The 27,283-nt window shown below is 36.1% G+C and overlaps 1 protein-coding gene across 2 annotated transcripts in view; it reads left to right on the plus strand.

Moving 5' to 3' along the window:
* DOCK4 (dedicator of cytokinesis 4) overlaps positions 1-27,283 on the plus strand; it is a 223,333-nt gene that overhangs the window by 185,567 nt on the left and 10,483 nt on the right. Inside the window, exons 33-49 of one of the 2 annotated variants that reach the window (XM_084206500.1) lie at positions 3,024-3,119; positions 4,340-4,400; positions 6,092-6,185; positions 9,817-9,965; positions 11,005-11,091; positions 12,819-12,923; positions 14,705-14,846; positions 15,460-15,626; positions 16,883-16,969; positions 18,556-18,732; positions 20,829-20,912; positions 22,708-22,827; positions 23,201-23,322; positions 23,582-23,702; positions 24,212-24,293; positions 24,503-24,612; positions 25,756-25,923. In XM_084206500.1, the coding sequence (XP_084062626.1) occupies positions 3,024-3,119; positions 4,340-4,400; positions 6,092-6,185; positions 9,817-9,965; positions 11,005-11,091; positions 12,819-12,923; positions 14,705-14,846; positions 15,460-15,626; positions 16,883-16,969; positions 18,556-18,732; positions 20,829-20,912; positions 22,708-22,827; positions 23,201-23,322; positions 23,582-23,702; positions 24,212-24,293; positions 24,503-24,612; positions 25,756-25,923 (1,972 nt within the window). The remainder of the gene's footprint in view (positions 1-3,023; positions 3,120-4,339; positions 4,401-6,091; positions 6,186-9,816; positions 9,966-11,004; positions 11,092-12,818; positions 12,924-14,704; positions 14,847-15,459; positions 15,627-16,882; positions 16,970-18,555; positions 18,733-20,828; positions 20,913-22,707; positions 22,828-23,200; positions 23,323-23,581; positions 23,703-24,211; positions 24,294-24,502; positions 24,613-25,755; positions 25,924-27,283) is intronic. The other variant, XM_084206501.1, reaches the window with a different exon arrangement.

The following is a 27,283-nucleotide window of genomic DNA, read 5'->3' on the forward strand; positions in this document are numbered from 1 at the left end:
GTGACTGCTGTTTGTTTTGAATCAGTGTCTTTCTAGGGACTTGACTGTGACCATTCACTGATTAGCTCCTGATGTCATTTGAAGGAAATGCAAAGCCTGAAGTAGTGAACATTTTGTTATCATGAAAAACTAGATGTTGCAATTGCTATCCATTGTAATTATGGTATGAAAGCTGTTCTGATCTACATTTACACTGTAATACTGCAATTGGATTCCTGAATTAATTAGCACAGGAAAAAGAATCATTTTACTTTATTGAACAGTTGGTGGTTAAAATAAAATCCTCAGAAGCCAAGGTATATACTCAAGTAGGTCTTTCTTCTGAATCAGATGGATGCTGGCAGTTTATTACTTCTGTAGCTGTATTTCAGTTTGGCCTAAGACAAGGCATTTCAGATTTTGAAGCACAAAACCTGGACTAATGGGTTCTGCTGGGGGCCTGGCAATGAGGCTTCTCTTTGCAGAGATTGTAGCTGACATTCAGCTGAGCAGGGATTTATAACTGAGTTCTGCCAGTTTCTAGGTGATTTCTTCAACCATGAATCTATTATAAAAAGTGATGGTTGCTACCTATCCTCTGCTGTCCTCAGTCATCTTAATTTCTTCCAAATGCATGACTGAATTCACCACTGCCCAGTCCATTAGACTGTCTGGAGTGAGTCTTTTGAGAGCCTTTATGACTTGTGCAGGGAACCTCTGGCTATAGTGAAGTCTGAACTCCAAAAGAGGCATCCAGATGTTTTAAAGCACCTCTAGGATTAGCTGCCTGTGAGCTAAAAGTCTGAATAATGCTGTGCTTTTGACATACAAAATCCATTTACTACATGGTTGAGCTAGCCTGAACATTGTTCTAAGCCTGCTGTTTGTCCCTGGAGAACTCTGGTCCTCTGGATCATTATTCTTTTACTCCTGGGGCACCCAAGTTTAAAAATAATTAAATACACCCCCTTTCCCCCCACCAAACAAAACAAAGCAAACCATAATTGTTCAGGTGAGTTCAGGTGTTAGGCTATATTAGCATGGATATGCAGAAACATTTTTATAGTTTCCCTTTGTTGTTTAACCCCTTGGTGCTTTGTACAAATATTCAAGCATCTTGGCTATGCTTTGGGATCTGTAAGAACAGGGATTCAATTCTACCTAGACTTAGCCAGAATATATTTCCGTAGCTTTTTCATTTGAGTGTTTGTTCTGTGCATTGTGCTGGAAATGTCTGGAGGGGAGAGGGAGGCATGCATCAGAAGGCAAGTCTTTCATTTTTTCAGTCAACCACATTGATGTCAGTTTGTATAAATACTTTGAATGTACCAACTCAACTCATTAGAAATCGTGCGTTTATAATGAACATGCCAATGCAATTTTAAAGAAAATGCATAAGTCAAATGCAGATAAGAACAATCTGTTTTGAAAGAGAAGTCATACTGATTTTCTAGAGGAGCTATCAGTAATTATTTTCTTGAATCTAGGTTGAAATGTTCCTTTTTAACTTAGGGTTAAAACAAAGTAGAAATGAAAAATCCCCGCAGTAATCAAGATTCAATAACATGACAGGCTCTACTCTTATTTCTTACTAGACACAAAAACTTCTATTAGAAGGAACATAAGGGGTTCAAAAATTAATTAAGGTATTCTGTATGGAAAACAGAGGTGCCAGCTTAGTGCTTCAGCATTTTCTGGTTAAGGATGGCCTTATCATCTGCCTGCCAGCAATGAAAAAGAGTCAGCCTCTGATCGTGAGGCAAAGACATCTGACTGCCTCCTTAAGAGAAGAAGTGAGTTTAAGATTCATATAAGGGTGCAGGATGAATATCAGTATTTAGTCCTCAGTTGCAGCAGAGCACAGCTTAATTTAGGTCAAATTGGCTTGGAGAATTGCATCTGTGACATCCCTGAGCCTGTAAGGAGCAGAGCTGGAGTGCATAGCTAGTGCAGTTGGCATGTAGGAGTTCCTGAGTGCTGCTACGGGTTTGAGATTTGGATGTAGGAGGTTTTAGGGACTGAGCATGCTCAGGGCAGATGAAGGTCAGTGGAGCTGACAGACACAAGGTTCAGAGGTGCTCTAAAAGCTCTAAGGGTATGGATGTGGGAATTTTCAGAGCTTTCTAAATAAACCATAACTGAGTACATTTTCAGGGAGACTGCTGATACATCTCCGTGGCCATGTCATCCACCTGAGCTCCTGCACCAAAGTATAAAACAGCTCTGTAGATAAATATTTCCTTGCTCACTCTTATAGAGAAAATGTGGAAATTCATGCCTAAGGGATAAATATTTGATAAACTTAAACAATGAAAAACAGAGGCCTGTAGCAGAATTATATAAAGAATAATAATAATAAAGACAATTATGTTGTACAGTTTTACTGACATTGAAATCTTTCTCCTTCAATGTGTAGTATGCATTTACATTGGCACAACAGTTTTTAACAAAATAATCTTATGACATTTTAAGCTAATGGAATTGTACATGTGCATGATAGTACGTTCTCAGAAAGAAATATTAAGTGAAGAGGGAGAATCATCTTGTTAAAACCCCTTCTCTATTCTTAAATATCATGCTCACTGAAATAGTAGAGAAGAGAGGAGAGAAAGAAAAATCCTTTTTAAAAATTAAGAAGGTGTATTGAGCTGATGAATATTCTTTTCTAGGAACACTTTTAAATTCCTCATTTTCTGATGTATCAGCATGAAGTGAAGATAAAAATTTTATGGAAGAGTTGTTTTAAATCTTTGGGATATTAATATGTTCTGAAAATTAGGTATTTGACATATTTTTAACCTGATGCAGCTAATATAAAAATCATTTGTTTTGTCAATGCTTCCTGGACTAGAATTCCACTTTTTGGTCCTTATCCTAGGTAAGACATTGTTTGCAAATTGCACTTCTTGGGAGGGTGTTTGTACAAAAAAAACCTAAGTATCAAAGATGTTGCTAAGGTATTAAGGTACTGGTAAAAGCAGAGAGGTTGTCATAGTAACAGTTAAAAATAAACAGCGACATTTTTCTGGCTTGCTTTTTTTCAGTCTGCTGAAGAAAATTGAGCGGGAAACATGGAGGGAAAGTGGCGTTTCGTTAATTGCCACTGTGACTCGCCTCATGGAGAGGCTCCTGGACTACAGGTGAGTGGCTATCACAATTTAGAGGTAGAGTTGTCATCTTTGAAATATTAGGAAACAAATATTAGGAAACAATAAACAAATGCAGTTATTTTGCTCAACAGTGACTGCACGTGGATACATGGCTACAGCAGCTGTAAGTGCTCAGGATCTCTGACAGCAGCTGCTTAGTCAACAGGAAAATGCAACTGGCAGGATGAAAACAACCAAGCAGGCTCCCCATGGTGTAAAAAACCCAGTGGTGTGCTTGCTGTCAGGGAATGTAGTAACTTTTGGCAGTAGGTTGGTGACTCAAGTCTGTCTGAAGACATAGAGCTCAGTAATAATCACCTGACAGTTGTTTTACACAATATGTAAAATTCTTATTACTGTGTCAATCATGCTTAGTTGTAGTGTCAACTGGCACAGTAAGTGTGTATACAAAGACATGATCTCTGGATGAACACCTCACATCTGACTGTACCATGTGATCCAAGGAGAGAGAAATGTACTCTCATTCGGGAGTGCCAGACTGAAAGCAATTTTCCCAGTCAATTGTGAGCCTGTGTAGAGGCTTCACGTTTCACCTTAGTCCTCCTTATTGCCATCAACAGTAGCACTGCCCAGAGTTTAATTGTAAGGTTTTCTCCCTCACTCCATAGGGACACATGGTGCACATATCCTAGTACTGCACTTGCTGTCGTCACTGATAGCTTGAAAAGAAAGCTATTTCATCAAGAAAGAGACTGAACTCTAAATTTCTAGAAGCATGGCACTCCTATTTCTCTTCAGGGACCAGCTGGATTACAACCTCTAGGACTCCCAGCCTTTCAAAACAGTGGTGTGCTGTTAGTTATGAGAGTATTTGGGGCAATTGTTTAGCTCATGTACGCAAGAATGTTTTAAAGTTACATTAAATTTCTTCTGGTGATTATGTGGTAATATTGCCTGTTGTTCTTTTATTTCAGCATGGTTCTACTGGCTACTTTTTTTCCCCTGTGTGATAAAAAAAGTCACATAGTAATGGCAGAGCCAGAAAGAAAACATAGACTTTCTTGACAGTTGAGGTATTCAATGTACTACAAAAGGAGGGATGAAATCTCTTAGCTACTTGGGTCAGCTGTTCAGCTAAATGCAATCCTTTCAGTCAGCTTCCCAAGTGAAATATGTCTGTTTTCTGAGGTGTGCTTCACTGTAAGAGGCTAAACAGCATTCCTTCTCACTTTCTTTACTTTCTGCTTTAGGGACTGCATGAAAATGGGAGAAGTGGATGGCAAAAAGATTGGCTGCACTGTTAGCCTTTTGGTTTGTATAATACTTTCTCTTTCCCTTTTTTATTTCAGTTGAGCAACTCCACATTTGAGTAGGACATACTTTGCTTCTTTTTGCAATTTGAGTAGAATTTGACAGAGTAAACACTACATTTATGATCACTGATTATTTTTTCCAGGCTGAGATAGTCTTCTTTGGCATGTCATAGCTTGGTTCTGAAAGGTCTCCAAAACTGCATTATTCAGTTTCAAGTCTCTTCCTACTGGATAAACTTCACCAAAGTACTTTCCAAGTTTAATTAGCCTCTGAGTTTGTAGAAACAAACATGCCTTTCCTCCTCTCCCAAACCCAACAAAACCTACAGGATTTCTCTTGTTTTTCTTCCAATTACTGATGCAAGTTGGTTCTTATAGCATATAGTATGGGATATCTTGTGAATACTGCAGGCTGACTATTTTCACCCCAGCAGAAGAGACAGAAATGCTGCTCAAGACCTCCTGTTGTCCTGCTATCATTATTACCAGAAACCAGCAGTGCTAAACCATAGTATGAAAAAGATGACATTTTTGTTTACAAGATGCATTTTGATTCTAGGCCAGTTTCCACTGACAAGTTTGTTAACTTCTGTTAACCTTGGAAAGTTTCCATTTTCATGGTGAATCTTTTGAAAAGCGGTATTTTTAGCCAGAGGGGAAAAAAACAAAATAAGCTGACTTGTAATTCTGCATTTTTGACGTCAGTGAAACAATTTGGGATCACTTCTAAGTAGCAGTTATACATAAGAGAACAAAGGATTTCTTCAGTAGGAAAATAGTGCTCTAAATAAGGATGATATTTACTATGAAGCCATAAAGCAGCTGGCTTGCTGTCAAAATATCTGGCATAATCTGAATTCTGTAAAGCACCTGGATTATTTTCATCCCTAAGGAGGTTTTAATCTATTATTAGCAATGTATCCAAGATTTGTATAAAAAGAAAATTAAAATATTTTAAAATCCCAAAACACCATATCACTTTTTAAGGGGATTTTCAATGACTCATATGGACTAAGGTAGATTTCATATCCTAATAACTTTCAAAGAAATTTTTAATACTCTTGCACAACAGAGAGACAACGAAGGCTAAATTTTCTCAAATCAATTGAAAAAATATTTTCTCTATAAAGTTTTTATTTTTTATGTTTTTGTAGTGTTCCTCCCACCTTTTTCCTTGATAATAACTGAGTTTAGGAAGCAGTGGCACAAAATATGAATACTGTACACTAGAAGAAAAACTGCATAGTTGAAAATAGCAAATTAAATAATAAAACAGAATTTGTTAATTGCTAATGAGAGCCAGTGCTTAGACTTTTCTAGCCTATAAAGTTTTATTAAGCAAAGCAGATTATCCTGACCATGGAGTATGTCTAGCAGGAAGACTGAAGCTGCATGTCCATTGTGAACGTGGCAGTACTTGTGAACAGTGCTATAGGCTTGTGCTCCTCTTCCTGTAACTTTTTCATACCTTGTTTTAGGGCTTGTAAATAGATAAAGAATGTTTTGAACTAAGGATTATGACATTGCAGTCCATATTTTGTCCATGTAACAACAAATAGCAGTTGTATGTTCAGAAATATAATCTATGCATGTATTTCTGGGATATTATGTTTGAAATCTTTTATTTGCAACCATTATCATAAATTTATTAACTACTGCATTTTATTACAAAATTCAATTTTATTCCAGAATTTTTACAAGACTGAACTGAACAAGGAAGAGATGTATATTCGCTATATTCATAAGCTCTATGATCTACATCTGAAAGCACAAAACTTCACAGGTAACTGAATGCAAACTAGAAAAATATATTTGGGACTGGTCTGTGGTTTGCAGTCTTTTGCAACCCTGTAAGCTGTATCCTCAGTGAAGAACATACCAACCCAGACAACAGCTGAGTTCCTTTCCTAATTGATGTCTCAAAATACTGCTTTTTATATAATATATGATACTGCCACGACACTATTATTTGCTGAACCATGGTGAATGTAAATTGCTTCTGTTGATACCCACTAGCAATAAATGTGTGATATGATAATTTTTCACTGAAACAGGGTAAAGTTTGGAAGAAGTTTTTATGAGTTCATTTAGTGGGACCTGAGCCTATGCATTTTTTTGTAATGCTCCTGGCTATCTGTTTGGTGAAGTGTTTCCACACAGCTGTGTTTCAGAATCTCATTTTTGGGTTAAAAAGAGGAATAAAAGAAAGGAAGACCATATCACTTACTCATGATGAGGTAGACACCCTAAAACCTGCGGCAAGTATTGCAACTTCATGTCTTTCTAAATCTTCACATACCACATTTGTAGTACTGCTGTCCAAGATTTCTCTAATTTTGTGCCAAAGCTGGTTGTTATCTTTTCCATGAAGAAATAAGAAGATATTGTGCGTGACAGTTGTTTATACAGCCAAACACACACTTCATTTGAAGAACTACATGCCATCAGTAACTGCTGAAGAAGATAAAATCAGTATCCTTTTAAATCACACTATCTTTGCCAGAATATTTTACTGCCCTTATGATACGTCCATCTTTTCCCCACTGTTTATAATTGCATATGTACAAAATTTCTACATTTTGATTCTTCTTAGCAGCAGGTTAGTTGGCTAGGGGTCTTTAGTAAACAGCTTACATGGTGTCACAGCAACTTTCCTTATGGTTTTCTGCTGTCCATAAGAAAGATTGTTCACTTGGAATTTCCACACTCCCTTTACAGTTCTTGGATTTAAATGTGGACTAGATAGCAGAATATGTTAAGAAGAGATTTCAGTTTCCTCATGTGACCTGGCAATAGTGAGTCACAAGAGAATTTTGATTATCAGGAAGTCTCTTTGCCACAGCTGGCTTTTGTATCAAGCTATTATTTTGCATAGTAGATCTTAGCAACTCTTTGAGCAGTGTTGAGTTCCCTTTATGCACTGGGTACTATTATGTGTCCAGTTTATCTTCAACTGTGGTATGAACCTAATTTTTTTAATTGTTTTGCCGTCCATTCTGATTTTAAACAGTATTTTGCTCAAAATTTATTTCCAGGACATTGTTGTACTTCCTATCTTTGTTATCAATCTGTGTGATTTTTGTGTTCTTTACTGTGGTAGATTTCACTGCTTCCTTTTATTTTTAATTTTTTGCTGGAAGAGCCTTTATAAGACTTGTCTCACACCCATAAGTAGAAAACAGACTTGTGTAGTCCATTGCCTTGCTTTATGAGAAAAAATACAGATTTTTTTAAAATCAGCTGGTCTAGAGAATTTGGGATTAGGAAAATAAGTTTGATCCTTCCTACATGTTTCAGCATCAGTATGCTAATGGCATTGTTTCATCCTAGGGATGAAATGTTTTTTCTTTCATTTCCATAGTATGTTTTACTGGACTTTTTCTAGAAATGCTCAGTTAAAAAAAAATCATTTTTATACAAAACATTACTTCAAATCTTTCTTTACACAGCACTCAGTTACAACTATAAATTTACCTCTCTTGAGGCTGAATCACATGAATGCACTGATTCCTTGTGTCCCCTCAGTCACCTGAGAACTGTAATGAGACTTTTTGCCTATCTACCTTAGAAATATCTACTGTTTTGAATATTTCCTGTATAAATTGAATTTTCCACATCATGAGTCAACCCTATTTATCTCTCCTTAGTGCTTTGATGCAAGTCAGTAGTTACAGACCTCTCCCTGAGGTACCATTATTTTATTTGTTGTGTTGGCCACTGCCAGGCATACAATGATGAGTGGAGGAGTCCTTCAGACTTGTAATCCAGTATGGTCATTCTTATTTTAGAAACCTTCTGTATACATTTATTATAATTTAAGAAAACTACATTATTATGGCAGACAAAATTTTGTTATGGACTTAGATGCCAAGTTTAGAAAGGAAAGGATGCAGGGAAATATCCTGAGCAGCTACTTAGGCTCTGCTATCTTTTGCTTCCTTATGATTTTGAATAATTTATTATCAGCTTCATGGATTTTTAAAATTGTCATATAGATGTGCTTCATGTCTTGAGTACAAAAATGTAGCTTGAAACTATGACAAAGGTGGTTACCAGTCAAGCAGCCTGAGTGTGATGCCAGAATTAAGGTTGAACTCGAGCTGGTTTTCCTTGCATGGGTGTATCACAGCACAGCACCAGTTGCACCACACTTAGCATTTTGCAACTCTGGGGTTCAAGGCACTGACTCACACAAATATCTGCTGCAGTGATGTTTTTTCATCCACAGATTCTCAGTTGGACATGTAGTGGAACACTACTGCTAGAAAAAAATACTGTAAAATTTGGCTTAAGTCACCTGTCTTTAGGGAGATCATATGGCAGAAGAAGTAGGATATGGTTGTCTGGGGCAAACTTAGCTTAGCACAAGAAGTACTTTAGTACTTTATTGTTATTTTTTTGCCTTATGTACAACCTATAAAATCTGCAATCAAATAAGTCCAGTAGGGAACTTCTGTCTCCAATGAAGTACATCTCCAGAACATGGCCCATCTTTGTGCTGACTCACTCATGCAAAGTGGTCCTGTGAGCGGCTACATAAGCTGTGAACATTAGCTTGGAAATCAATAATACATATGCTCAGTTAGCCAAATTGAGTTGTTGTAGCCAGTAGTAATTCTGGTGTTTTGTAATTTGCCAAAGTCTGACTTTCCAATAAAAAGATTAATTTTATATTATATTAGTGCACTGTTTCTGATGAATTCCTGAAGTCAAAGTCAAAAAATTAATATTTTTTATATTCCCAGATAATTTCTATTGATTAATGTAAAGATTACTACACAGTTATCTGAGTAGAGACCAATAACCAGTTTGATTCCTGCCAAACCAAAAACAAAATAAAATTTTAAAAATTATAAAGAGAAAAAACATTGCACTTCTAAATTGCTTATTATGGGCAGCTGGTAAGGCTCAGCTATCAGGAATTTATTTCTCTATGGAAGGAGTGGATTCTATTAAGCACACATCTGCCTCCCTGTTTTCCTCCCAGCCCTCTCTTTTGGAATGTGTCCACAGTCTTGTTGTCTTTCCTCTTTCACTGCTGATGTTCCTCATCCTCCAGCCCTTGTTCCTTTTTTCAGACAGCAGTCATTGAGGGTTTCTCCTTAGCCGTAGGGAAGACTGGGGCTAAGCAGGAAATGGTTACTTAATTTCTATTTCCTTTGTATTTTGAGACTCCAGGAGAAGTGTCCCAGTGACTCCCCTTTCAACAGTGTGTGGAAATTTGAAGCTGTTTTTGTTATAGCTGTAATAGTAACTCTGTCCAAAACCACCACTACCATCTGCCCAATACTCAAAATAAATCAATTACCCATTAGAAAGGTGCCTCTCAAGAAAAGCATTTGCATCTCTGTGTGCTGTTTGTCTGTTTCATGTGTTTGGGGTTGCTAAGTGCCATGCTGTAATTTGTCTTGCAGAGGCTGCCTACACGCTCCTGCTGTACGACGAGCTGCTGGAGTGGTCCGATCGGCCGCTCAGGGAATTTCTCAACTACCCCATGCAAACAGAGTGGCAGCGTAAGGAGTGTCTCCATCTGACCATCATTCAAAACTTTGACAGGGGAAAGGTAAAATATTCCTGTTTTACTGAGTGGATATGTGAAGGGAAGTTTATTCATTTTAGGATAGTAGTTCAGGGTTGCACTCTTTCTTGTATTGAGGCGAAGTGTTTGTCCTTGCTTGATTAAGCAGTTACTTAGAGATGCAGTACGTTTCTTCTAATCCTGTGGTGGTATCCTAGAAATCCCCCACTTACATATGAGAATAATGTTTCACTGGCATAGCAGTTGGTTTTGTAACGCCAAATCGCTTTATAAAAGGTGGTATCATTTTTCCCCATTTTAGAGGTGGTGAAAATGAGCCTTATAAAGCTAATGAAATTCACTTAGTGACCAAGTGAGGATGCTAAAGCTATGTTTACACCTTACAATACTGTGTTGTATCTCTTAAAAACTAAAAATTAATTTTTTTGAGGGATCGCAGTTTGTTGTCATTACTGCAAATGCCTATTCTGAATTAAGCAAGTGTAATTATCCTGTAGTCTAAAATTTTATATATACATAGTGCTCTGATTTTTCTTACTGACAAGCATTCAATGCATTACAATTTTGTGTAGCTAGTGTAAAAAGCTAGTGTAAAAAATCCATGTAAGCCTAATAAATGTAAACAAATGGATCTTGATCATCATGTTTTTCAAACAATTCTGTACTTATATTATATAGTTTAACTTACATGGTGCAATGAAATACTGTACAACCTAAAAAAATTAAGGTAGATGTATTAAAAGTACAATTTTAAAATGCAAAAATCATAATGTGTTGAATCCATCTCATGTAGCATCGAAAGAGTCGTCCATCATGCTTACAATTACTTATATTTTGTGCATAGTGCAAAAAGAATAATTAATTAAATAAGTATCTAAATATATTTTTAATTCTTCAAAGAAATTATCAGTATTACTCAGAAGCTATCAGCATGTTTAGTGCACAGTGTGTTCAAATATTTTCAGTAACAACAAGACTTAGTATAGATAGAACAGACCGCTAATAGATCACAAATTGTCAAACAGTTGCTTTGAATTACTGAACACCTTTTATTTGCTTGCAGTGTTGGGAAAATGGCATTATCTTATGCAGGAAAATTGCAGAACAATATGAGAGCTACTATGACTACAGAAACCTCAGCAAGATGAGGGTAATGTACTTGAATACTTTTCATCAATCAGGAACCCAAAAGCTTTTTAATTTGAGTTATTAAATATTACTGAGGAAATTAAATTTGCCACAGAATGATCGTTAGGTTGGGTTTGCACTCTTACTTTTTACCCTGAGGCATTTTTTCTACAATAAGGATTATAAAGAAAGGAGTGTGAGCTTTTTGAAGAAAAATGAGACAATCCTATCTTCATAGAGCAGTTTGGGTTGGAAGCCTTAAAGACGATCTAGCTCTAGCCCTCCTGCCAGACACCTTCCACTAGACCAGTTGCTTTATTTTATTATAAAATTAATGTTCTTACAATATTTGTACCAGTACAACATCCTTTTTGTGTGCATGCTTATGCAGAAAAATAACAATACAAACTCACTTTCATTTCAATTTCATAAACTGTTTCCTCCAGTTTATCTTGGAAATGTGCTGCGTGCAGTCCTTCACTAGGAGCAGCAACATGTCTTTGCAGTTGTAATTGCAAGCGAAGCCACAGGCAATGCACACTTTTTTTTTTTAAATTTACTGCTTAAAAATATGGTCTGTTTAGTATTACATAGTAAAAATTAGTCTTTCTTGGTACAGTCTTCTCCTGGTTTCTTTAATTTTAGAACTCTAAATATTGGTTCTCATTCATTCAGGTAGTGTATTTTTAAAATTATTGAGTCTTCTTTTCTTACCTGCTTCTGATGGATTCAATTTTGTATTACAACTCACCTTTTAAATTTCCTGTACATGTAGGATGCTTGCTGCTAGGACCAAGTGAAGTCCCTTTAATTCAGAGCTGCTTAATGACATTATGCAAAATTATGCAATGTGGCAGGACTCTCTGTTATCTGCTTATTCCATATATATTTTGATATGTCAAGGGCAGAACCCTATAAGAAAGGCAAACTGACTGTCATCATGTGAATAAAATTATTAGTTTATGCATGTTTAATTAATTGTACTGAATGTGTTTTGTGTTTCAAATATTCTTTTGCTGTATCTGTGCCACCAATATTAATCCAAAAACGGAGGTGTGGGGATTTCTCATAGCAGTATAATTAGGCAGCTATTGATATCATATGCATACTAAATAGATGTCTGTGTTACATAAAATAAGGCTAAGACTGTGTTTGGCTTCTTCCACATTATTGAAAACTTTGCTGGAAATACCATCAGAAAAAGGGAACTTTGGTATTAGGATCTCCTTGTGTCAGTTATGGGTGGAATAAAAACCAGATGTATTGATCAAAAATTATGCTAATTGCTATTGGGACATTTTAAAGGAGCTCATATTTGATGTTTAAATAATTTTAAAGGAGCTCATATTTGATGCTTAAATCATCAATATGGTGTGATTTGGACATAACTATCTTGAATATGGAAATTAGGCTTTGCTGATTTAACTGACCACATTACTGCCATGTGTTTGGGTGATTAGCAGATTACTGGGTCATATGTTTCAAACTGTCTTTCTATTTTACCCTTTTAATATTGGTACTTCATATTTTAAAGGATTTATTTCTTAATTCTAGGAAACTTTCAGATCCCTAAGAGGTATAATTACTTAATCTGATGCATTCAGAAACTTCTGGATGTCCTAGTTGTTGCTCAGAGATTTATTGCAATTCCGTTACCCCAGAGGTGAAAGACACTCCCATTTGTGATAGTTTATGGTAAAAACACACTTTCAAAAAAGACTAATTGCATTTCTTCTCAATCTCACACAGATGATGGAAGCGTCTCTGTATGACAAAATTATGGATCAGCAGCGCTTGGAGCCAGAATTTTTCAGAGTTGGTTTCTATGGGAAAAAGTTCCCATTCTTCTTGAGGGTAAGAAATGAAAATAAACAGAACGGAGTAATGCTGTCATTCATAATAACTTTCACTGTGTTAAAATTTGTTCATACCATGTGCAAGTTCTTATCCTGTGAGAAATTCTTTACCTTTATGTTTTGTGGTTAAGAAAAAGTCCTCACTAATGAAAAGACAAATTCTAGGCTTTTGGAGTCCCACAGAAACACAATATTCATGTTTATGTTGGAAACCGTGCGCCTACACTGTTCCACAGACCAATGGTTCACAGTAGTTTGTTCCCTTTCTCCTGCTCTGTTCCTGCTGGTGGGTACTCAGGGAAAGGCTGTCAGAAGTAGTATCCATTGGTGGTGGGATAATCAGCAATTGAACATTTAAGCAATTACATTCCCAAGTCCCTTTTCTTTTTCTAATGACTTAGAAATTGCACATGCTGAATTTCATTGATTATTAATGTACTAAAACTGACAAATAATAAGGTTATTACTCTTGATCATTAATCTGGAATTCTGAAGTTACTGAAGTGCCCTTGAAAATGTTTACACTGTTCCCCTCTTTCATAGTCTGCAGTAGTTTAGCTGCATTGACTGTCACTTTGGGAAGAGGACAGAATTTGTCTTATACATGGAGCAGTTGAAATCATAATCCAAGTTCCTCTTCCTGTGGTAATTAAAATAAGTGATGAAGGAGCCTCCTATGTGGTGGAGGCCTAAAAAGTCTGATTTGTCTTTGCCTTAGTGGTGGGGAAAATTTCTAACTGGCAAATATAGCATGAAACTCTCCCTTTTAAAAGTAATGCTCAAAAGAGTCTGATGGGAAGATACTTCTTGAGATTACTTAATATTCATCTGAATATAACTTCTGTATAAACCAATCTGAAAATATTAATCAGAAAGAGTTTAACTGATGGAGTAAAAGTAATGGAAAGAGTTGCACAACAGTGCAGTACTTTCAAATCTTAGGTCTTTCACTGCTTATGCATCTTATGAATTTTTCAAGTTAAACATACACAGCACATATTTGTGCTTGCAACACCAACAAGGACAGACGTAATACATTTGATTTAAATTTTTTCTGGCAAAGCAGTTTGTAAATCTGGCTGTGTTTGCCATAGAAGAAATAAAGACTAAACTTCATAATAAAGCTTTCGCATTTTAATTTGTAGTTGAACAATAATACAGTTACAGGGGCTTTTTGTAGCAATTCCCATGAAAGTCTCGATTCTAAGAATTCAATGCCAGGAGCATTCTTTTACTTTGTGTTGTAAAAACTGGATCATTTTAATTTTCCAGGCTGATAATTGATCAACATTTACAGGGTAAGGCAAATTGAATGACATTATAATTTTTTTATGCAATGTTTTTCTTCAGAATTATATAACATCAGAACAAAGTTTCTTAGTCCCTCATGGAATTGACTTAAAACCCATTTCATTGTCTTAACTGTTTGTGGGGTTATATTTCTGTTACATATTTTATACAGTCTGATATATTTAATTGCATACTTTGACCAGCTAAGAAAAATTTCTCCCTTCAGGTTATTATTAAATTTTGAAGTGTAATCATTACATTTTTCCAGACTTTTGAATAAAACCTAACTTTTATGATAAAATGTCCTTCTAAGTAACCTGTTCTTTCTATATTCCTTATTTTTTTCCTTGCCTTTTGTTTTGTTTTTTTTTCCCCCTTCTTTAAACGATGCAAAAGTTGCCTGGACAATCTATATTTAAGTGCGTGTGTTTGGATCCCACTTATTTTCATGCAACTTGCTCTTGCTTTTTGTTTTCTTATTCCGCTCAGAATAAGGAATTTGTTTGCCGAGGACATGACTATGAAAGGCTGGAGGCCTTCCAGCAGCGAATGTTGAATGAGTTCCCACATGCCATTGCTATGCAACATGCTAATCAGCCAGATGAGACCATCTTTCAGGCAGAAGCACAGTGTATCCACATGATCACAAAGCCATACTCTGCATTTACATTTTCTATGCTTGTAAAACACGTAGGTACACCTATAGCCAATTTTGATCACATGGTGCCTCCACTGAAATTAATGGTAGGTGAGAATTTCCCTGCATTTTGTCCCAGTTCACTCTATTATGTTTAGAAGTTCCTTGTGTAATTTTGGTTCTATTTAAGAATTCCTTGACATGTTATTGACATTATTTCTTTAGCTAAAAATACCTATAGAACTATCACCACTGTGATAATGGTATAGCAGTTCAAGGTACAGTAATTTAACTTCTTACAATACAACATTATGTTAGCATGGCATGACATATTATGTAAGAATATATTTAATTAAATCCCTTTACTTTATGTACTATTCCATGTAAGTGGCTCTATTTCAAAAATAAAGATGAAATTTTCAACAAAACAGTACAAAGAAATCTCAAACAATCAAAAAAATCTCAGGTTCCTTTCCCAAACCATTAATAGTATAAAAGCATTTCATGAGGCACGCTTTTTAAAGATTTTTTCTTCTGTAATGCTTCAGGAGGCAATATGCTTTGCTAATTTAAATAAAGTGGGATAGCCTTAACTCTTTACATATAGATTTGCAGATTTATGCAGTGACACCAATTCCAGAAAACCAGGAAGTTTTGCAGAGAGATGGCATTCCTGATAACATCAAGAGCTTTTACAAAGTAAATCACATCTGGCGATTCCGATATGACAGACCATTTCACAAAGGGACCAAGGACAAGGAAAATGAATTCAAGGTAAAGTATCATGCCCTGATCTACTGAACCTATGGATTTGTTTGTAACATCAACAACAAAAGCTGCCTTATTGAAATATCATCTGCATTTGCATAATTCAGCTGAGTGTGGTGCATCAAATTCTCTAGAGAAGATGATATCTCAGGTTTGACTATTTCACTTCTTATTTTTAATAAAATCAAAATATCAAAAATATATTTGAGATGCAGAGGTCTTGCTGTATATGTGACTAAAATTGAAAACATTCTTTTTTTTTTTTTTTTTCATTGTGATGTATAGAAGGCAGAACTGGACAGAGCAGTCTCAGAAAAGTTTCTCAGACAGATGGGAAAATATTTTTAAGGAGGTAATCTTGGCTATGGATAGGATTGCCAAAAGCTATCTCTCTCTAGAGCAAGGGAGAGAAAGTTTGACTGAACTGCAGGATGATGACCTGTTCCTGTGATATCAAGACTAAAAACTACCTCTGAACTTAGAGATTGTCTCAGGGAAAAGCAATAGTTCCTTCCCTAATAGGTAAATCCCTTCTGTTTCTTCTACTGAAAATGTCACAGTGAAAATTCAGATTTTGGTGTAATTTTAATTTCTACCCACTAGGAACACATCCTGATTCAGAAAGACAAAAAGAGTTATCCCATAATAATTTTGTTATAAATTTAGAAGAAAACCCTGTAAGGATAATAAATTAGCTAAATTGAGTCACTTGTCTTCTGATGTATGTTTAAGCTTTGTTTTAACTGTACAGCTTACACATATTTCTTGTGTAAGCACCATCCTGTGTGTGGATTTGTCATTTTACAAACCTCTGGCACAAAATGTTTAGCAGTATATTTGAGTATCCCATCAGCTATGCATTCTGGAATCCTGAATAGGGCTTCTCGAAGGAGACCTGATCATTCTCTCTGTTCTGTAAGTTGTTCTGCTTCAGAACTCTTGTTCTTCTCAGATGTTAGACCAGAAAAGAAATATTAAAGTACCAATTCAGTTGTGGGTGACTTTTGGAGATTTGAGGACAACATATAATAAAGTTTAAGAGTGAAGAATCAGTAGCAATTACTGCTTAGTAGTAGGACCTAGGAAGTAAGGAGAAAGTGAGTGTTATTGACTTATGGGATAGACATTTCAGTAGGAATTTGATGTTAGTATTTTTTTAATGTATACTCTTACTTAAGTGAAGGTGTTCATAAAGGGAACTGGTAATAATTAAGGAAGATACAGAGTCAAATTAGGAAACAAATTGCTTTTATATATTTTAGAGTCTATGGGTAGAGAGAACCACACTGATCTTGGTGCAGAGTTTACCTGGAATATCTCGTTGGTTTGAAGTAGAAAAACGTGAAGTGGTGAGTATAAGACTCCTGTCAGTACATATTGGCTTGGTTTACTTTCTTAACCATATGTTATTCAATGAACTGCTTTATGATTTTAATTTCTTTGACCAAGGTCTCAAGGTGGCTACAACAAAATTATTTACAAAGTATATTGATTTGTCTGGTTTCTCTTGTCTTGAAAAGTGTTTTTAAGAACTACCCTTAGGATTCATTTAAACAGCTGAGGAAAAGGAAGTTGAGAACAATAATGGACACCCAAAGGCAACATATAATGTCAGTAAATTGCTTCCTTAAAACTCAGCACCACGTAACATTTAATACTTAAAATATCTATAGCTTAATGTATCCTTCAGTGTCCTTGAAAAGTAAGCATTCTTCAAGTTCCTGTACTATAATAAATTCCACGAGCTACTGAACAGAACCTGTAGGAATAGGGTCAAATTTACCAGTCTGTTATTGACACATTGTAGGTTCCTCTCTTTGCTTGTTCTATTACTTAAAAAATCCTTAAATAGATTCCAGATATATTTGGAGGAGTACTCGTCCTATAAATATCTCTAAATAATTGGTCAATTGCTGAGCCCTGGAGTATAGATAGCATCTGTAACTATTTTCCTTCTTGTCAAAGCTAGTCCCTGAATAATCCCATTATATATAAGGATACCATAGTACAATTGATTTTCTCTAAAACTCTGCTGTGTATTTTTTTTATAATAGCAGGAAAATGTCACCATCTTCTTGATATTCTCCTGTAGAAAACCAAAGGCGGAGTTTAGTAAAATCAAAATGTGTGTGTGACATGAGAAATTTTGTTAGTTGACTCCTGCTGAGTCATTACTAGGTTAGTATGACCACTGATATGAAGGCCTTCAGTTTACCAGCATTTTACCATTACAGCCACCATTTACAAAAGTAAACTGTAATAATTTTTCCTGGGCATGTATGAGGTCACGACTCAGATTTGCGCTTGTATATTTTGGTAAATCATAGGCAGCTGCAAGCCTGCAAGCCTTCCCAACACAGCATTTGGTTTTTCTGGCAGTTCACACTACCTGTTGAAAGAACTTCCCCACCCTTGAGAGTTGAGAGGCACATTCTGCTCAAGGCTGCCTTTGACTATAAGTTGATCATTATTTTAGCTCAAAGCTTGCATTCAAATTCCTGTTCCATAAAGTCTCGTTGGTAACTTCACTTTGGACGGGGAAACTAACTCACCAATACTTCAGCTCGGCTCTGGACCCTTAAATTGATTAAGCTCCCTGCCCCCCAGCCTGTTTTAGGTAATTAGTAAGGATGGTTTAATCCTGAATTCTAAGAGTCCCACCACTGGCTGAAAGTATATTAATGTTTTGCAACAAGGGCTGGGTCATCTCAGGGTCAGATAATGAATCTACAAAAGAGTGACAGTTGCTTATTTTGATCATTGTTTGCATGATAAAATCTCTCCCCCAGCTGAGAAGTACTTTGTCTCTTAAACTACTTTAGGACATAGAATAATATTGTTTTATGTTAAGAAATCAAAAATTACCTGCAATATATTTCATCTTTCAACTGAAAGTTGATTAAGTTGTTTGCAATGTTTCTCACTCATGTTTCAGGTGGAAATGAGTCCCCTTGAGAATGCTATTGAAGTTTTAGAAAATAAGAACCAGCAGTTAAGAACACTGATTAGTCAGTGTCAAACTCGACAGATGCAGAACATTAACCCTCTCACAATGTGTCTAAATGGGGTCATTGATGCAGCAGTTAATGGTGGAGTTGCTAGATACCAAGAGGTAAGCAATATACTTTCTGTTTATTAAAAATCCGATTTCTTTCCCTGTACAGATGCAGCTCCTCTGTATGAATTAAGGACAGAAAGTGCTGTATGAATAATTGTTGTAATTATACCTATATTGCAGTTTTTGGGTTAGGTAATGTTAATGACATAGTTTATTGAAATAACCATTTTGCTGTAGATAGTACCATAAACTCACTCCAGTGATGACTCAATTCACAATTACCCTGCATTCTTCAGTGATTTTTTTGGAAATTTTTAATGAACCAGTTAATGTAAGTAAATTATTATAATACACTGCCTATTCTGGTTTAGGAGATATTTCTGGCCTACTAACAAATTTACTTTTTTGTGCTGACCTTCTAGTTTTTATATGCATGTGTGTATATATATATATATATATATATATATATATATATATATATATATATATATAATTTTATATCTATATACACACATAAATTCTCAACAAGAACTTCATTATCTTAAAGAATCATAATTTTCTTGATCCTTCTTGTGTCTCTTTTCCAAGTTTTAAGAAAAGCTATTTTGGGGGGAGGGGGGAAAGGCATTTAAAAAAATAAATACAATTTAGAAATGTCTAACGCTGGATTTGTTTCTAACAGTTTTATTATAATTTCTTTATTATAATTTCTGAATCACAATAGGAAAACCTTAAATGTTTAGGATGCTGTATTTATACAAAATTCTATGGAATTATGAAACTTCAGTAAAAAGAAAAAGTTGGAGTTTTTTTGCAGCCCAACTTGATTTTTCTCTTTCTCCTAATAGTCTTATAAGATACTTCAGTCTGCTGGTTTTTCCTTTGAAAATGTCAGTTTGAATAACATTCTGTCCACTTGTCTCAAAGGCTGAGAGATTCGGTGTTCAATCAACATTGTTAAATTTGGGAAAACTGCATCTTAATTAAATGACAAGAAATTGAGCCCAGTATAGTATTAGAATCTGTCATCAAAACTGCAGTGTTATGAAAATTGTGAGACTGAAGCAAAGCAGTAACATTTTTTACGCTTCCTAACTGCCTTTAAACAACAACAAAACTGTTTAGCATAGTGAAGCACGATGAAGGGAGTCCCTGGAGAAATACAGTCATGTCAGAACTATGTCTGGTTTGAATTAGCAGTGTCAGAACTAGCTCAGTGTCTCTGCACAGCTTCCATTCTTCACAAGCATATCAAAGGTTCTAGCTTGCTCCTCATTATTGTCCTTGGCTGCAATTCTTGATCTCTTAGACAGTGTTCGTGTTTCGATTCCCTTCTGCCCTCTGTCTCTCACTGGATTGAAATAGGAATTTTCAGCAATTCCTTTTGTAAACATCAAAACTGTTAGCAATAATTGTGAGGCTTTTTTTCTTCTTCCATTTCACTCTAATTCTTCTCTTTGCATGTCCATCTTTCAGTCTTTATATGTCTACCTGTTGTCTTGCCAGTTCTTATCTTCTATATTTCTTGCTATCCTGTTTTCTATAAACGCTTTCCCATTTCACCTGCTTTTGCCTTCTGCCCTGCACAAAGCTCAAAGCTCAGTCACTCTTGGAACATTTGGTCTTGAGGTAAGAGTGACCACGTCTTTACCATTATCTTCTGCCCTGCACAAAGCTCAAAGCTCAGTCACTCTTGGAACATTTGGTCTTGAGGTAAGAGTGACCACGTCTTTACCATTATCTTCCTTCCCTTCGGGCAACTTCCAAATTCTAATAAGTGTCCTTTGACCTGTCCTTTGATCTGCTGCCTTGGTTCTGTCTTCCTTCTTCCCTCTTTTTCCTCTTTAAATTATTTCCTGTATTTTTTTTCTTTTCTGATGGGGAAGAAGCTATCTCTAATTATTCAGCACCTTCAAATTTCAAAGGTTGAACCTATCCATTCACTAGTGGCTACATTTTTTTGCCTACGGTCTCCACCAATGACTATATGATTAATTACTTATTTAACTTGTATTATCAATTATTGCAGTTCAAAGGAACTTAGAAAACATTTGAAAATGTTATCTAGAAACTTGTTTTTTTAAAAAAAAGAAATGAAAGTGGGGTGTTTTTACTCAGTTAATTTTACTATGTAATTTTATTGTGTTTAGGCGTTCTTTGTCAAAGAATACATCTTGAACCATCCAGAAGACGGAGAGAAGATCACACGCTTAAGAGAACTTACACTCGAGCAGGTAAAGTGGGGAAAAGACTGACAAGATGGACTCTTCAGCTGTTCTAGCTAAAAATGTCCCCAAATAAAATAAAAAATATCAGACGTTAATAATTGCACTATGGTCTTCAGTGTTTTCTGAGTTAGATTCCAAGTAGAGAGTAACTTTCTATACAAGCAGGTTTCTGGGCCATGCTAATATATTTTCCCTAGTCCTTTCCATCATCAACTTAATCACTTCAAACTGGTTTGTGTAAAAGAAAAATTGAGTGAGAGGCCTGTCTTGTCATGCTCATATACAAATATTTGTACAAAATATTTTATCACTACTACAGAATAAACATTATTTCATTGAAACATTTGATGGATTTGGCATATATTTGTATTTTACCAATATTACACAAAATATTTTCGCTACAAGTTTGCTATGAGAGCAAAAAAGCATTCAAAATCTTATTGCAATGAAAGATATCTAGTAGTAATTGGCAAAGTAGGTAGGCAGTAAAATAAACACGAAGTGATCAAATTAAGCATATGTGTATTCTATGCATTATGTTTTTTGCAGTATTTCTCCATTCATTTATAAGCCAATGACCTACCAGTCTCAAATATGAAGCTTTTCCATTTGAAAATTTTGAATATTTTAATCAAAGATCTTACAAATATTTCAGACTTTTTAACTTACATTTATTTATTTTTGTTCTATGCAGCATGTTGAAGTTTCAAATTTTATTGCCAGCTTAAAATTTGGCAAGATGGAAATTCCATTTTTCATCAGCATTGTGAGATCTTTTGTTAAGATCAGCCAAGTGACAGGTCATCAGACAGTATAAATCAGAACAGATTCACTGAGCTCACTTTAATTTTACTGAGACAATGTATAGTAATCGACGTTATAATTTAACTTTTTCAAGCTATGGTTAATCTCACTAATGTTTACAATATGAAACTTGAGTTAATAACTTCCTGTAACAAAAAGGTGGGTTCCAAGCAATAGCAGCTCAACCCTCTCTGGCACCCACAGCTGATTTAACGCAGATCATTCGGAAGGGCTGGCATGGCTGTGTGTGTGGATGGATGTGCTGCAGTCCTGACCCCAGGTCAGGGATGCTGTACAGCTGCGTGCCTGATCGCAGGCTGCCTGGAAACATCAGCCAGGAGCTCTCATCCAAAGATATTACAGCACACCCTAGCTATTTTGTTTTTAAATCTGAGTTTATCTGATTCCTCATGTAACCAATTCAATATTTTGAATGCATGTGAGCAAATCTGAGCAAGATTAAAGTTTTAGCACTGTAATTCTGAAGCATGTCATGCCTTGTGTCAAGGATATACATCAGGCCACCTCCACTTATGGAGGTCTCTGGGGAGTTGAAATATGATAGGGGACCATGGACTTCATTGCCAGTACATTACAGAGTCTCTGCTGGATTTGACCATTGCTGTTTTTTCATGCTTTTTACAACCGAAAATGGCTTTTATTTTTTGTAGAAAATGGCTTTTATTTAGAGTTTAGAACTGCTCCTTTGTAAAGTTCCTGTCAGGTCAGATTTTCCACTATGTTATCCATACTGTTTTTTAATATTACAGTTGAATTTGCATAGGTGAAACTTTCAGGAAAGTTGAACTGGGAAGAGGCGTAAATCCTCTTGAGTGCTTTTGGTGCTAGCCCTTTTTTGGTTAGAGGTCTTTCAGAGAATTAGATAGGTGTTTTTAAGGCAATGTGCATTTTGTTGGATTTTTTTTTTAATTGGTATCCTAATTGATGATGAGAGCTTAAAAAAAATGGATCAAAGATATTTTTTCCCTTTCTGCAGGCCCAGATTCTAGAATTTGGCTTGGCAGTGCATGAGAAGGTGGTGCCACAGGACATGAGGCCATTGCACAAAAAGCTGGTGGATCAGTTCTTTGTGATGAAGTCAAGCTTGGGAATACAGGTACTCACATGAGCAGGTGCAAGGATAGAACAGAAGACTGGCTGCATTAAGGGTTGGTACATTTTTCCCAAGCGACAAACAGTGACATCTTTTGGTTGTTTGTCCCCATTACAGCCTGTAGCCTTTTTGCAGTACCACAAAGCAAAGACAAACATAAACTTCCCATACCATGCAGATGAAAGTAGTCATGTTTTATTAATAGCAACATTTTACTATCATTAGTGAAAAGGTAAAATATTTTTTTATTGATGATGAAGCTGATCCAAAATGACATGTAACTACATTTATATGCAGTTATCGACATATCTGTATCTTATGAAATGCTTAAGCTATTATGTTAATTTTAATTAATCTTCTTTTAATAACTCACCAGGAATTTTCTGCCTGTGTACAAGCTAGCCCTGTTCATTTCCCAAATGGAAGTCCTCGTGTATGCCGGAATTCCATGCCTGTTTCTATGAGCCCTGATGCTGCCAGGGTAATACCACGACGCAGGCAAGTTAAATATTAGTAGTGACATATTTTTCTTACCCATGGAAGATGATCCATAAGTACTTCTATAATGTGCATGCTTTCTTGTATGGTCTGGCTGAAGTGTGTTCAGCCTTGAATAGCTGGTGTATGTATTCTCTCTCCTTTCTCTTTCTTTTCCCTCCCTCAATTAAAGATAGATAAACATGTGCTGTTCTCACATGAGAAATTATGACTGACAATTAAAGTTAACGAATTTAATATTTCATTATTCTTATAATAGCCCCTTGAGTTACCCAGCTGTCAATCGGTATTCTTCCTCATCACTGTCATCCCAAGCTTCTGCTGAAGTCAGCAACATCACTGGGCAGTCAGAAAGCTCAGATGAAGTTTTTAACATGCAGGTATAATTTATTCTCATTCTTCAAACTGTACAGAATCTTTCTTACAAGGCTATTTACTAACTTATTTCATTCAGAAATCTCATAACTATTGCTGATGTTTCTTTTAAAAACCAAACCTTTAAATGAGGCGTTAAACTAATTAACTTAGAAGTAATTTTTTTTATGTAACTTTTTTCTCTTGTTTAAATTAGAGCATTTTTTTTGCAAATGTATAAGTAGCAATGGACTATGATACAAAGTAATCTGACAGTGCATAGACTTTTCTGTCCAGTTGTCACATTGTGATGTAATTATTTTACTGTATTAATTACATTTCTATTTATTTAATATTTGGTTGCATTTTTGTGTAGTTAGATTAATGCTTTTTATACTGATTTGCTAGTTTGAATTACTGACAAAGTACTCTAAGAAGTTAAAATTCTTTGTTCTAGTGAAAAGTATGCTTTAAAGTTTTGTTTTCCAAACCAGTAAATGTGATCTGGTAACAACAACACCTCTTCTATACACAGCCTAGTCCATCTACCTCAAGCCTGAGTTCTACTCATTCTGCTTCACCTAATGTGACCAGTTCTGCTCCATCCAGTGCCAGAGGTCAGTGCTTCTCTGCTGTGGTAAACCATATTAAATGACTCTTGATATGTTACGCAGTTGAATTTCTGCATGATGTCACTGCTCAGACATCATATTTAGCCAATTACTTGGGGAATCTGAATTATTTTAGACATGATTTTTTTGCATAGAATTGAAATGTCTCGAGTTTCACTGCATGAGTTTAATCACTAGACACATTTATATTCTAGCTTCTCCTCTCTTGTCTGACAAACATAAGCATTCCCGAGAAAACTCTTGCCTGTCTCCCAGAGAGAGGCCCTGCAGTGCCATCTACCCGACTCCTTTGGAAACTTCTCAGGTAAGTTTGTTGGGAATCCTCGGAGCACAAGTAGCTAAGAAGACAATAAAGGCATGTGTTGAACTTCGAGCAGATTCGGTGCCTGTGCACTGTTGTAACTTCTCAAGAGATTTTTATGGTTTTATAAGCAAATACTCTAAAATATTTTAGATGTAAGAGATGTGAATAGAGTACATCGTGCTTGGTCACATTTCTACTTAATTTCTTTAGGTGTAGGTCTGTTTCCTTATGTTTACTTACTGAAGTAAGAGAGAGATGCAGAGGCTTACCAGATGACACAGCCTGCTTGTGTGGAACAAGCATTTGTTCAATCTAGGGAGGAAGACAAAGAATGAAAAACTCTTATCATGTCAGTTGAGTTCTTGTTTTTGAGCTCCCCTTTCTTTCCTTCTGAGAAAGCTAATCCTAGCCACTATGAGATAATAACCCGTTCCATGTGGCAATTCCTATTTTCCAATGTAGTTTCAGAAAAAAATAATAGACATTTCGTTACACCAGAGGAAAAAAATGTATTGTGTTCTTGCCTTAAAATACTGTTAGACAGGTCTGTATGAAATGTGTAATTTTTGAGTATTCTGAAATTCAACATGAGCTTGGTAAGCTGGCCAATACTGAGTCCTTATTTCATCTTTTCTTCTTAATGGACCTATTTTCCCAAAGTGCTGTTGTTTAACACAGCTGCTGTTTTAATCCTTGCCATCACACAATCTTGCTGAAGCTGAGAAAGACGAGAACATACAGTGTTAAGGGCTGTCCTTTCAACACTCTCATGTCCTTCAGAAGTTTTACCACTGATAAAAACCAGTTCCAGTATTCTTTATTTTAGAAATTATTTATTGGTTTCTAACTAGCTCTTTTCTTGTCCGTCGTTTCTTTGGTTATTGAATTGGCTCTTGATTTACTTTTTAATCTCTTTCCTGTTTAAGTCCTCATGCTATTACCTGAGGATTTAAGAAGTAATACTGAGGCTTAGCCAGACTTAAGGACAGTTCTCAGGGGCTACTTAGAGCAGATAGACCTACTGGGCACTTCATCAGTGGTAGTGGAGCCAAAACAAGAGACAGGAAAGATCAGGAGATGCTCTTTAAATAAAGCGGTTTTACAGTTTGCCGCAAAGAAAAATTATCCCATTTTTGCTCCCAGACTACAAACTCTTGCTTTGCCAAGTGGAATGCGACTTCTATCCCCCACTCTATCCGAGATTGCATAAGGGAGGCTGAGGAGCTCGTAGGCCCAGTCTCCGCTCTCTCTGAAACTCGTCCAGCAGGAAAGTCTCCCAATCTGTCTCTACCCTCAGTGTCCCATGAGAGGGTAAGTAGAAACTCTCCTTGCTCATACAGTGAAGTATATTTCAAAGATGAGAAAGTCTGACGGTTTCTTTCTCCCCTTATAACCGTAAATAAAGATATATATTTCTGGGGAAAGGTGAAATTTCTTACTCTGCTGTTCCCTCAGCAGTAAAAATGGACTGGGATCAGAAACAAAATCCTGATTCTCTGCCTTCTGATAAAGAAGGGGAAAAGAATTCCTCAGGACAATCGTAAGGAGATATCTTAGAGATAACTGCAACTCTCATTTAAATTTATCTGCTCAAACTGTTCCTTGTCCTTTCTCCTTTCATTCTAACACCACTTAAGCAGTGTTAGTTGGAGCTTCACACTTATAGGAAGGACCACCCATTTATGAATTACTGTGACATACAGCTTGGTGAAAGCAAGGTGAGATTCACAGGCAAATTCCTGAACTTCAAGTCTTTCAAGCCATAGCTGCCTTAATTAAGGAAGTTTGAGGGACTTCACAGAACAAAACCACAGCAGTACTTCATCCACTTCCTCACTGAAATTGATGCTCAAGGTTATGTACAGCTGTTTTTAGTCAACATCCATTCGTGCTTGCTTTGTGATCTCTGGCTGAATGATTGTACAGTGTCTCTCCAGCTCTTCCCATACTCTGAAGAGGAATGGCTGCTGTCATTGACTGGTCAACAAGTCTCCTTAGTTTTTTTGCACTATTATTCTTCCTATTGAAGCGTTCTGAATTTCACGTTTTTGGGATTTTTATTTGCGTGTCATTAAACATCCTGTGATTTCTCTTGTTCTTCCATATGGTTTTATATCTCATTCTTTTTAGTATGTCTTTGTTTCTCTGTATTTCATTCAGCTTTTGTCTCTTTATCTCTTCCAATTTCAGTTGCTTTTTCAGCCGTTGCTCTTTACCTTTGCAACAGAAAATGGACTTCAACACTTGTCCATCACATCCTAGTGCACTGCAGACTCACTAGGCAGTGAACATTCAATCCAGACCAGGCAGGAACGTATGGTCACACTCTCTGTCCCATCAGAGTACATATGTAGGTTCAACACCTTAGTTTAATGGTAACTCCAGGAAAACAGATATTACCTGACCCAGAATAACTCTCATATGACATACAGCACACCTACTGTAGCTCAAAGTGTACCAAAAGCATTCCGCCTCTGAGATGTTTAAAGTCAAGTTGAATTGAGCTTAAGTATTTGTTCCTCACTTTGTAACACAAAGCTGCAACATATTAGATCAATGATGATTGCATTGCAACTGGGTTTGCCATCTAGTGGAATCCCAGCACAGTGCCTCATCAACTTGGCACAGTGCTCTGCGAACATTTGAAAGAGATACAATAATAGGATTTTAT

Source organism: Fringilla coelebs, assembly GCF_963513975.1.
Source record: "Fringilla coelebs genome assembly, chromosome: 5".
In the NCBI taxonomy this organism is placed as follows: Eukaryota; Metazoa; Chordata; class Aves; order Passeriformes; family Fringillidae; genus Fringilla; species Fringilla coelebs.